Below are 12,862 nucleotides of genomic sequence, written 5' to 3'. Positions count from 1 at the left end.
AACATCTAGCAAAAACCTTCGCCTACGAGCCTTCCGTACTTAGTAACCATGGACACAATTTCCTGTAAATATGCTAACAAATATCAGCTATCCAGCATGAATAACCGGTGGCAACGCATAGAAAAATATTCATAAATTCTACCAAGTATCCAACGTCACCATATACAAGAAAAACGTTCCTTTGTTCCAACTTCAATATTTATAGTGCTTCTACAGACCAAATGCTGGAAAAATTATGCATGCCCAGTAACCATATAGCAGTGGTTCCAAGTTAAAAGCACATTTGCTACTTACATCCCAACGAGCAACAATTACACTCACGGGTGGCATGAGTGAGATCATAAACGTAGCTTTGAAAAAATTTTAGGCGAGTGTGTTATCTCTTGGTTCCTGATATTGGTTCCACAAGATTCACTTGATGTCGTGAAGTATGCAAATCTGCTTCGGTGGGTTTCTTTAGGATTCCGGTGGGCTGTTGTCCTTGCCGATTTAAAGCTCCCTGGAAGAGAACAAAAGAAAGGTTTAACACTTGAAACTTACATTTTGCATCATTGAAACCATCTCAAGCTACCATAATTAGCTAAAGCCAGTTTCTTCTAGAACAAATTATGATTTACATAAAGTATTTTCTAAGTCCTTGTCATGAAATTCAGTCCTTGATTATATGGGAATGTGTGAAAAGTTAATATTGTAAACTTTAAAAGATTAATTTTAGACAATGGAAACTGAAATTTTCAATATACTTACTGCAGGTGTTAACCTGCTGAGATTTTTCTGTGTTTCTTTAAGCTGACATCAGAATAGGAATTATGAAGATAGTAGAGGTACTCACTGCTGATTTTTGTTTAGTTAACCTCCTGTAGGATGGAGCTCGTGCAACTGAAGAAGCAGCAGCGGCAGCAGCCACACGTATCCTGAGGAAAGCAAGGTCCTATGGTGAACTAGATGAGAGAAAAAGATAAATCACCTGGCACCAAAAACTGGCATTAATACCTTTTATGAACATCAACATATTCGTCTGTCTCATCCACTATTTCTTCCTGCATGTGGAATGTTATGTACATGATTAAACAACAACAGTTATAGAATTCAATATATTCCTCCTTATGACAAGCTAACAGATTATCTCTTCCTCCATGTGGAATGTTATGTACATGATTAAACAACTACAATTATAAAATTCAATATACTCCACCTTATGACAAGCTAACAGATCTAAAATAATCTGAGTGTATCATCAAAAGTTAAAATAAAGAACTTTGTTTTATAAACAACATTTCCATGCTATCTCACCAAAACTACCACTTCATAATATGAACTTATGATAGTTGTTTACCCAAGGAAGTAAAACTAAGCCAGCCAAAAAATAGTATGGAAAGAGTTTTGAGCTTTACTTGTAAGAGTTCTTCAAAAACATCCTCAAGGGTTATGATACCAATAACCTCCCCATCTTCAGTATCTTCTGATAGACGAGCGACTACTTTCGCTGTCATATTATTCTGTTGCAAAGCTGTTGGTTTACTCTCATTGACCTGTTTATTTTGGCACTTGTCAACATCAACGACAACACTATCTGACTTTTCCTCTGTTTTAGATAACAAAGGAGTCGTCAGTTTGGACTCTCCACTTGGTTCTTTATTTTCTTCAGATTTGTCACCATCAGAAGGTAGGATATTCTTAGTTTTCACTTTAGCTTTCACTACAGCAGCCATATGACTGCTTCCTTTCTGAAATTCATTTAGTATGTCATAGAGAGGCATGTCAGCTGGAACCCTGAAACATTCCAGATATGAGCATAGAGTTCCATGTTAAGCACATAAGCATAACAGTACTTGATAAAGACCTTGGGATCCGTCTTATAGAAATGGCACTAACAGGTGTTTCAGTCTCAGGACGAACTGTAAGAAGACTTTTCACCTGATCCAACAAAAGCAGATATGTCAAATGAGAAACAGACCAAGTGCATAGTTACAAAATAGGATTTTCTGTGGCACAAAACCAAGAATAAATATGAAAACCGATGCCCACCAACAGAAGGCCTATAATGTTTCTTGGGTTTCCTGAATAAACAGGGACTCGGCTGTGGCCCCGAGCAAGGATTTTGCCAATAGCTTCCCTATAATAAGAAAATTTCCAATTAATCAGACATTTACATCAAGTTATACACCAAAAATAATCTTAAAACAACTTTAAGCAGCTAAACAACTTGTCTAAAAAGATTACTACATACTGCACCTTGTCATCTTTCTAGGCACCATACATCACTTAGAAGCTTATGATCAAGGTTATCAATAGCAGTATTAATGTGGTCAAGAGGTTAGGATATGAAGGTTGATATTTTTATATATTTAAAACCGTGTTATATCACTCCTGAATCCAGTATTGGATTTCTGATATTATCAACAACTCATGGTGGATACTACATTATAATTCAATTAAGTTTTGAATACCTGTAGCCTGTAGGAGCCCAAATAAAGATAAGTGAACTTGTTGTTAATTAGTTTAAAAGTCCAAAAAAAGTCTCTTATGTTTCAACATGAGTGAAAATAGAGTCTGATTATTATTTACAAATTTGGTTTTCAGTCTGTTTATTTCTTTTTTTTTATGCTTACTCCTGCTAGATGATATGGATCCAAGTGTTGAGTAATTCAGAAACAACATATAAAAGAAGTTTGTGTTGCCGAGATAAGAATATTGAGATGGATGAGTCGAGTTCCTAGTAAAGATAGAAAAAGAAATACTATTATTTGTGAACAACTAGATATCGTTTTGATAGAAGATAAGATGAGATTGTTTAAGATGATATGGACATGTGCTTTGGAGACCTCCAGATGCAATAGTCAGAAGAAGTGAAATGATTAATGTTGATAATACGAAAAGAGATAGAAGAAGACTTAAAAAGACTTCAATAGAAACTATAAATAAAGATTTAAATACCTTGAACTTAACTAAACATATGACTTTTGCAAATCTTAACAGTGACAAAAGATTCATGTAACCGATCCCAAATAGTTGGGACTTACTGCTTTGTTGTTATTGTTTTACTCCTTCCGGACGATAAATATGGTTATTTCAAATGATAAGTTTTTCACTAATAAAAGGAAAGTGAGCAAGCAACCTCCCTCATCTTCTTCAATCCCTCCTCCTAATGTTTTATGTTACAACTAATCTTCATCTTCTTGCTCCTCTTTTAAAAATGAACCACTGTGTTCTGATTTATCACTCAAATTCTCTAAATGTTGATGTTGATCTTTAGTTAAGAAGATGATCCCTAGGAACTACTTGGGTTGCATCAATTGGTCAAAAGACCCACTTGCACTTCTGCCAAAGATGCGGATTCATCCAAAATGAACCAACCATATTGACTGACGCAAAAATGACAAATTATTTTGATTTAAAGAATGTAGATCTAATCATAAATACAAAAGAGACGATGAACAAAATACAGCACTGGATAATCATCTTGCATGTGATCTATATCTAACACTAGAAAGATGATCTGAACATAATAAAAAAAAGCCAAATTTTGCATGCCATTTGATCCATTGAATACAAGCTAAATATAGATAAAGTCTCTTTTATATCATGATTCATGAGTAAGAATAAGCAAGAGTGGACATCTGAAGCACCACCAGTATTAGATTTTTCAAAATTTTCTTATATCAAGGTTATATTCAAGAAGCCACAGATCCAGTTCAAAGTTCCTCATTGACAACATGAACTTTGCTGAATCCTACAAAGAAAAATATTTTAATTAAGCTTTAACAAATAGGAAGCCCATGATTAGTATATATTTATAACTAAGGAAAATAGATCAAGCTGATATTTGCACATCTTTAATTGACGCATCATGACAGCATCATATGATGTAAAGGAGACATTTTGTACAAACAAGAGATGAGGTTAGATGTAGGTTGAGTCTATACTTTTGGATTTCAGTCATCAGAGCAGGGTGTTGTTTCCTCTTTTTCACATACTCTTAAAAGAATTTTCAGAATGTCCATGATAATATAGAAGGTCCAACTCACTGTATTCTGACTTCAGTTTGGTTAGGCATTAAAAGGGAAAGGAGTCATTGGTTTGCTATCTAATTAAACTTTCAGGAGTTCTAGAAGGTCTAGTAGTAGTATGTATCATAAGAAGAAGAGTAGTTTGGCTGGTGATTTTCCACAGTATGAAAAATGGAACTTTATTAGGCAGAAGGCAACCATTTCCCATCCTGTCTGTTTCTTCTCTCTAATTCTCTCCAAAATTCACTTCTTTATTGCAACTCTTTGTCATTCTGTGCTCTAACATAACATCAGTAATTTTATGCTTATTTTAATTTGATAAATATTATATTTGATTAATCCTGATATCTGGTTTAAGGTGTGTACTTCAAAAAGAACCATAATGCAGTAGAAATGTAATCACAGTATCACACTGACATCCAATGCACACATTATGAAGCCCTTTCTGTTCCTTTGGCGTAAATAAACCAGGGTTTTAACTGTAGCCTCAACAAAGGCTGATAAATTTTGAAATCTACTTTTGCAGAATAACTCAAATGAGCTGCTAAATTTAACATGATGATGCATGTGAGTTAATTTAAGCTTTAGAAGCAAAAAGGAAAACAGGCTCAGAATCCAGTGCTCAACATTTAGACGTATGTATAGTTTCTTTATCCTATGTTGATAGCTAAGCTCCTAAATCTGAGGGTCTTACAGAATAACTCAAATGAGGTGCTCAATATTTGAAATCTACTTTTGCAGAATAACTCAAATGAGCTGCTAAATTTAATAGGATCATACATGTGAGCTAATTTAAGCTTTAGAAGCAAAAAGGAATAACAGGCTCAAAATCCAGTGCTCAATATTTAGACTTATGTATACATTTTTTTTATGGACTTATGCATACTGTATAGTTTCTTTACCCTACGTTGATAGCTAAGCTCCTGAACCTGAGGGTCTTACAGAATCAGCACCGATCTCATTGGACCAGTACAGGGTTCATTATATATGCATCACCTCGATAATAGCATATGACTCCTATCCTTCCAAGTTCCAACTATATCTTAAATTAAAACTAGAAATATAAAGCATGCACTTATAACAAATCAAGATGGCCTACCATATTACTCAAGAGTCAGGTTCTGGTCAAAAAATGAGAGCTTAAATGCACCTTGATCTTGAAATCAAACATGATAATGGATAATAAAACAGGTATTTTGAGGTCACATAACATGACATTGAACCACCTTTGTTTGGTTGGAAGACAATATGGCATTTGAAAGTGGTACCCAAAGTCAAACTCTTCACTTGGAAACTTTGTTGGAATCGACTCCAAACTTCTGACTATATCTCTTCCATCATGCATAGTAAACCTGAAAGTTGTCATGTTTGTGGTCTTGGACATGATTCTATTACTCACATTTTCTTCGAGTGCCCTTTTGCTTTTAGGTTTGGAATCTCTTTCCATCTCACTTGAGAATTACTTTCTCTCAATTTAACCTTTGGTACCAAGGTGCATGGCTTGAGGAAGGCACCAACCTCCTTCACTCTTCTAAATCTTGGATTCTCAAACTCATAGGCAATACACTATGATTCCTTTGGTTAAATAAAAATCACACTAGATTTCGCAACCATAAATCAAAGGATCTATTTCTATTCTCAAAAGTTGTCCCCTTTATGACAAATTTCAGAGCAACAACTTACAAAAATCACTCCGAGGAACATTTTTTATCTTCTCCTACGTCACATACTTTGTACACACAGATATGCCACCCTGCTACTATTATTTTAGAATGTGATGCTTCTTTTAATCTTACAGATGGCTCAGCAGCAGCTAGATTCATTTTCAAATCTCCAGACATTCGCATCATTGTGGTGTCTCATCTCCCTCTACAAGTCTCAAGTCCAGCTATGGGTGAAGATACTGCACTACCACAAGCTCTCAATTTTGTTAAATCTCTTTCATTACACCATCTAATTACTTATTTAGATGTTGTCAACATCATCGAGTACATCAATCTTCAAGAAGAGATTCCATGGCAACTGAAGTTCATTATTCTCGACATTCAGCACCGATTTAGAATGCTTAAAATGCTCAATATTTCTCATATTCCTAGAGATCTAAATGTAAATGCCTACTTGTCAGCTTTTTTTGGGAAAATCCACTTGGTTTACTGCTTTTGGAGAATAGATTCCACTGCTCCTACTTTTTTATGTACTTCCTTTTCCTAATTAATTTATAATTTCTTTTCTTTTGAAAAAAAACATGCCAGTACAGGGAGAGGTATAATCAATGAAAGAGTTCACAAGCAATAAATTGTTGATTAAGATCTCAAAAAGTTAATTTTGATACATTTCCATGAAAGAAAGAAGAAAAACATAATTATTACTTAAAAAGTGAAATTTATACATGTAACAAATCTCACCAGTCTAATTTTGAATTGACATCTAATGAGAATGTCGACTCAATGGGTGTCATAGCCTCCTCAGCTGTCTACATATGAGAGCAAATTGTTAGAATTTTGAACCCATGCTAATGATAATAACACTTTTAAAAAGCAGTACATAGTTTTGAAGTGACAAGTCATTTAGAAACCACATATATGTGGCAGATTAACATGCTAAAATAAACTCCCAAGAAGAAAGAAAAGCATGCTGACTCTAAGGCCTTGGGTTTTGTTTACTTTGTTCTCTTAAAAAAAACAAACAAAGAATATCATCAGATAAGTACCAAACTGCAACGGGGCAGCCCATTGCAGCCTCCCACCATTGCAGGAAGGCACTTTTGTAATTAACTGAATATTTAGTCCTGAAGTTAATTCTACAGCTAGTCTTAATACAAGGGTTTCAACATTGGGTACCAGCCAAATATCTATGTTGGACTAGTAAAGTATGCACAACCAGCATCATTGGGTAGCATTGATTAAAAAATTGGGGAAAAATATTATAATGAATAAAAAATTGTACATACTATCCATGAGGACCTTGCACCAGTCCTCTGTTGGACTGGTACATACGACCCAGTATGGGTGGTATATCAATTCATGGTATGCAAAACAATTCATAAGCTCATGATAATCCTACAAGAAACTACTATCTGATAATCATGTTGAAATCACCGTTGGTCAAAAAATCCATAAACCCACCATAAGTTAACAGGAGACTAAGAAAATCACAATCACCTTATATTATTTATACAAATTTGTGAATATGATTTTAGATCCCCTGAATCCAGTGTTATCAAAGACACCAAGGTTCCGAAACACCTAAGACACAAGATCTGGCTCGCTCAAACAATATAAAAAGTTAAAAAGTATAGGGAGAAAGATAATCATTAAAAGAAAAATAAGATAATCCATGAGTTCCATGTCATTTTATATTAAAAATATCACCACTAAAACATTGAATTCCATTTAACCATCTAGAAAGCATTAAAGCACTAAATTGTCTAAATCTAATAACGGAAATAACAAAACAAAATAAGAGTTAACACAATTCAAAATTCATGATCCTAAAATTAGAGTAATAATTGAAAATCCTGATAAATTAAGTAATTAATACAATTTACAGATCATTATCAACAAGAATCAACTACTACAATATTATTAACAAAAATTAACATACTTCTGCAATGGAAGGGCTAAGATCAAGACCAAGGTGGGCCTTAGTACAATAGTAAGGACGTAAGGTTGCTCTTATATGAACTGGTACACTAGAGTTTGAGTCATGAAAAATAAATTTTCTTTAAATATTTAGAAGTAAAAAATACATACATTAACCCTTCCCAGACAACGTGTTGGCGGGAACCTTGTACACTAGGTATGCCCTTTAGGGGTTGAGATCAAGAGGAGGTTAGCAGAGAGTACGGAAGGCAAGGGAGGGAGGCTAAGAGCAAGGGAAGGCATAGATAGGGGCTCAAAGCAGTGAAAAAGTGGAAGGGAAGGCAAGGATATGGGCTCAAAGCAAGGGGAGCCAAGGAGGCTGACAACAATAGGTAGCATGGGGTTCATAGTGATAGGGTGCAAAGGACGAAGAAAGAGGAAGAGAGCTACCGAGAAAAAGAAAGAGGTAGAGAAAGAGAGGGAGGCAGAGTGGGCTATCTGAAAAAAGAGAGGCAAAGAGAGTTGTCGAGAGAAAGAGAGAGGTAGAGAGGAGGGGAGGGAGCTGCAGAGAAACTAGAGGGGGTGGGGGGGTTGAATCATAAAGAAGAGGGAGAGTAAAAGCAAGGAAGAAAGGGAGGGAGAGAGGCTGCTACACCATCAAAGAGAAGGAGGGACAGAGAGCAGGAGGGCAGAGAGAGAGAGTGAGAGCTAAGCAAGAGAGAGGAGGTACCATTGTGGAAAGGCACCATCATTGTGGTTTGTGAGAGGAAAGACACCACCCACCATGTCCAGGAGATTATTGATGTTTAGTCATTTGCCAATTGCCTTACACAGAAGAATGTCAGTCAATCATCGACGACTGCCTTCCACACAAGGTCGGATACCTGGGGTTTTCCAATAAGAGGATGCATTGAGTCAAGGTCATGACGAGGGAGAGAGTGCAGAGGAAGGTAACCAATTTAATTGGTTCAACCCAATTGATTGAATTCAACTCAGGTTGCCACTAGGTTTGGGTGTGTGCTTCGTGTGGCCAATGCCTAGCCTCGAGCGCACGCCTAAGAGACGACTACGTCCAAATGCCTTAATGGATTTGATTGGAGGTGCTCGGGCCTCGCCCAACTGGGTTTGATCAAAGCAATTGAACATGAACAACCAATGACATCTCTTCGTGAAACATTTAATTTCTAAAAGTTACCATTTTAAACAAACAGACCTAGGAGCTTTCCCCGTTCCTTCTTGTAAGATTATAAGACTACACTAGCTTTATAGAAGAGAATGAAACAAATATGAACTTGATTAGGTATACCTTTTCGGTCAAATCAAGTGCTCCACTAATAATTGTAGTTTCATCATGCGTGAGCTCACCACCTTTACCAGCCTGAAATGATTGGAAGCACTAAAATTAATACAAATGACATATATACATATTTATTCAGGAATACGACTAACTCTACCTCCTTGCCATGGATAGAGACAAGAGCTTTTAACTGAGCACGTCTAAAAAGTGCAGATTCGTTATGTCCAAGTGCACAATCTAGAATCTGAATCCACATACACTTGTTAGAAGCAATTCAAACATAGCTCCATTTAAAGAAAATAGCAACATATGTTTGCAACTAGGATACCCTAAAAAGTACCATGCAGAAATGGCAGAACATGTTATCATATGCTCTTTGATAAGCATAAACACTGCCTTTGGCAGATGCAGATAGCTTAGACCATCTCATCCAAAAGAAAAGTAGAGCTAAAGAGAACAAAAGGGATTGAAGGAAAAAGAGGTAACTGACTCAAAAAAATTCCAATACAATCTCTAGGATAATCTCACTAAACTCACTCAACCTTTGAAGTCCTGGAGAAGAATAAGGTCGTCACATCATAGTCAAAGAGCACTACCTAATGTTACCATCAGCTGCAAACAAGGATGTCAACAATAGAATGACTAATGGATGGTAGGTTTCCTCCATTTTCCCATTTGGTAGCTTATTAGAAAAATTAGCAATAACAACATAAAGTTTTTAAAACATTTGCCAGATTAATTTAAAAGCAGGCTTGCTTTTAGGAGACAATCTAAATACTGAACTCTTGTGTTATATATACACACATCACCAAGACTCTTCTTCTGCCTGAGAATATCCAATTACAGAGAGAAGAGACTAGAATTGCACAGTCAAATTGCCAAATGAAGCAATTTTGATTGAGACTGTGAACCTTGGTCTTAATTGCAGACACAAGAGAGCCATTTTACCAGAAAAATGCTTTGACAACGATGGACCAACTATACGATACTTCAAACTCAAAAGCAAAAACAAGGATGTATGAGAAAGGCTCCTCATTATCGTTACTGAACTATCCAGTAATTGAACAAATTAGTATTTAGCCTATAAAATGCAACTGCATAAGTTAACTCTATGTTTGTAGTTGGAAAACTCTGATGCATTATATTCTTTTGAAAAATAGGCAAACTCAAACATTGATGCTATAGTTTCTACAGTACATTGTCTTAACCTAAGCATGCATATCATATTGACAAAACCAAATGAGCAGAAACTTCTCGAGTTATCTTAGTTTGATTTTGGGGTTCATTTTATTGTAATGTAGTAGTAGTTTCACAATACAGTATTTAATCTGAGCATGCAATCAAAGTGATAAAACCAAAAAGAGGATAAAAATTCTTGTTCTCCATCTATTTTAGTTTGGTTTGGAAGTTCTTTCTACTGTAATATAGGATTCAATCCTTTATTAACCTTTAAGTACCATGGAGGGAGGTTATTCGAAGTCCAAAGCAATTATATTAGAGAAGTTTTGCAATTTCTTAGCATAGTGAAACCACATTTTATTAGTATTTATCAATCAAAAAGTAAATGGTTCATATATCAAAAGATTAGGATTTCATTGCATTAATTAAATATTAAACATGCTAAATACAAGCTCTAAGTTCATCACTAAACAGCTCAAGAAGTAAACAAAGGTCAAAAATACTAATAAAGATATGTTAGTTTATAAGTTTGAACATTTAATGAGTTTAACTCCACACTCTTATAAGTTCTTTCTTCTTTTTTGTGGTCAATATATTTTCTAAATCATGTCATGACATTAAGCATGATTTATATCAATAAAGAATTACCTTGCCAACAGGATAAGCAATAGGATAGCAGATGATCATTAAAATTCGAACTAGCCATACCAAGCTAGCACCAACTGCTAATCCATATCTTGTACATATGGCTTGAGGAATAACCTGGATAAGACAACTTAATTAGCATATCCTCTTTAACTTAATAACATGGTTCACCACTTAAAGAGTGAAGCCAAACTATAATCTATTGAGAATGAGTTACCTCTCCAAAAGCCAGAACGAAGGTTACGGACAAGACAATAGCGACAAATGGATTGAATAACTTATCAAGGTATATAGGAAGAGCCTGCATTAAACAACTTTGGCCTCAGCACTGTAAGTGTCATATCAAAGAACCCAATTAAAGAAGATGATAAAAAGTTAAAAATTGAAAATCTAAAGTATGTACCAGTAAACAGTAACTGCAAACCATTAAATAGAACTCCTATTAGTCCATTGCATATAAATATACAGCACCACAAGTACCAAATTTCATGACCATAAGATGGTAGAAGAACCTAAAATTTGACAACCCACACGATTATGATCAGATTGTTGGTGAACTTACTGGGTTTCCAAATGTTAAATTATAAATCATTACTACAACTTTCAAGATTTCATGTAGACATCTAAAACAAAACATAGGTAAACTAGGAGCACATTTTGGTAAGCAGGACTTTCAGCAGCTTATCACTCAACTTATCGTTGCTTGTTATTGATATAATGAAATCCGATACAGAATAAAACCATCAATACAGCTTGGTACATTCTTAGATTACTTGCTAACTGATGTTATTGGTTCGGAAACTACCTGTTGTGTGTTTTACAAAAATCTGAGGATATATTCATATTAGATCTTTCATAAAAATCTGAGGATATATTCATATTAGATCTTAAGAATATATCAGCTAGAGACATTTTTATAATGATAAACCAAGATACAGGTCGAGATATTTGATGCATTAGCACTGTAAAATGTTTCGCATTCAGTTAAGTCGGATAAGCATCTGCAACTACTGTACACGAAAAATGATTGCAGGAAAGCCTCGGATAATGAATGATTGGCACAGGACGTTTGGATAGATTCGCACCTCCATGGAAGCCGCATTACACAAAAGCAAAGTCACAAGAAGCTGATGCTGCTTTTGAACAACAGGAAGAATTGTAGCTGCAACAAAGAACCAGCAAATAAAGCATAACAAGATTAAAAGACAAACTATGACAAGAAACATAAAAATGTGCGTAAATTTCAGTGCGCGAGAAAAAAAAAATCCGCTGATTTATCAGGCATAGAAACAATTTAATTAGTTTACACGGAAGAAATTACACAAGGTCTCCTATGCAAAGAAAGAAAGTATTCTTCCACGCATTAGACACGTTTAAATGAGAAAATTACGTTGAGTAGAAACAACATCGAACAAGTATCGATTTCTTGTTAAAGAAAAAGGAAGATCGGTGGCTTTTCTAAACAAATCAAGAACATAGGAGGGCGTTATGGAAGCTCCTCCTCCATCCGAACAAGAACGGACAGATTCGATAATCAGGGGAGAATGGATACGGACCTGCCTGCTTCTTCTCGGCAGGGGTTCCGCTGCGCTGCAGGATCTCGAGCTCGACGAGGCCGAGCGACATCAACCCCAAGGTAAGCCCGGACATAATCCCCGCGAACAGTACGAGCACGCAGGAGATCCCCACGTATGCGTACCACAGCAGCGACCCGAACGGGATGTCCCCCTGCTGCTGAAGCAAAGGGGCGCCGCTCCCGCCGGCGGCCGCAGACGCCGCCACCGTCGCCGTCGTCAACATCCTCGCCACCACTATCGCGTTCACCCCGTGCATCGCTGCGACAGCCCTTCTCCGATCCCTCTCCTTCGGCTTCACCAATCCTTAGGCGACGCCCACCCACGACGAGCTCTCGGGAACGAGAGACAGAGGAATTCGGAGGGGTGGGGAGCTGGAGATGTGGAACTAAAATGAATGATTCAATACTGGAATCAGTTCGGGTGTGTTAGGCCTACTACCCAACTGTAATTAAGCCTATGAAACGAAGACACGTCAACCACAAGCATTAGAATACGCAAAATCATAGGTAATTTCTTCTACCTGTAAAACTCTCGTACACCAGATCCGTCCAAGTTAACAAGAGATCGGGGAAA

General features: G+C 36.2%; 1 protein-coding gene across 1 annotated transcript; it reads right to left on the bottom strand.

Annotated features, from left to right (window-relative positions):
• Nucleotides 1-118: 118 nt before the first annotated feature.
• On the bottom strand, nt 119-12,673 carry LOC135612858 (DUF21 domain-containing protein At4g14240-like). The gene is made up of 13 exons (XM_065109606.1): nt 12,269-12,673; nt 11,798-11,874; nt 10,930-11,013; nt 10,716-10,829; nt 9,046-9,132; nt 8,898-8,969; nt 6,416-6,483; nt 2,029-2,116; nt 1,844-1,917; nt 1,395-1,773; nt 994-1,040; nt 833-914; nt 119-499 (listed from the first exon to the last, which is right to left on the bottom strand). Exons 1-13 carry the CDS (start codon nt 12,543-12,545, stop codon nt 377-379), a joined length of 1,572 nt encoding a protein of 523 aa, XP_064965678.1. The 5' UTR covers nt 12,546-12,673; the 3' UTR covers nt 119-376.
• Between the last annotated feature and the right edge of the window lie 189 nt (nt 12,674-12,862).

Source organism: Musa acuminata, chromosome BXJ2-5 (assembly GCF_036884655.1).
Source record: "Musa acuminata AAA Group cultivar baxijiao chromosome BXJ2-5, Cavendish_Baxijiao_AAA, whole genome shotgun sequence".
NCBI lineage: Eukaryota > Viridiplantae > Streptophyta > Magnoliopsida > Zingiberales > Musaceae > Musa > Musa acuminata.
Note: the sequence above shows the minus strand (reverse complement) of the source record. Positions and strands in the feature narration are given on the sequence as shown.

What these genes read in the sequence shown, in the direction of transcription:
- LOC135612858 (XM_065109606.1), bottom strand. Translation starts at nt 12,545, where the DNA reads ATGCACGGGGTGAACGCGATAGTGGTGGCGAGGATGTTGACGACGGCG. An exon ending in CACTTGATTTGACCGAAAAG is followed by an intron (nt 6,484 to 8,897) that starts GTATACCTAATC and finishes TCTCATATGTAG; the next exon opens with ACAGCTGAGGAGGCTATGAC. An exon ending in TAACTAAACAAAAATCAGCA is followed by an intron (nt 500 to 832) that starts GTGAGTACCTCT and finishes GTTCTCTTCCAG; the next exon opens with GGAGCTTTAAATCGGCAAGG.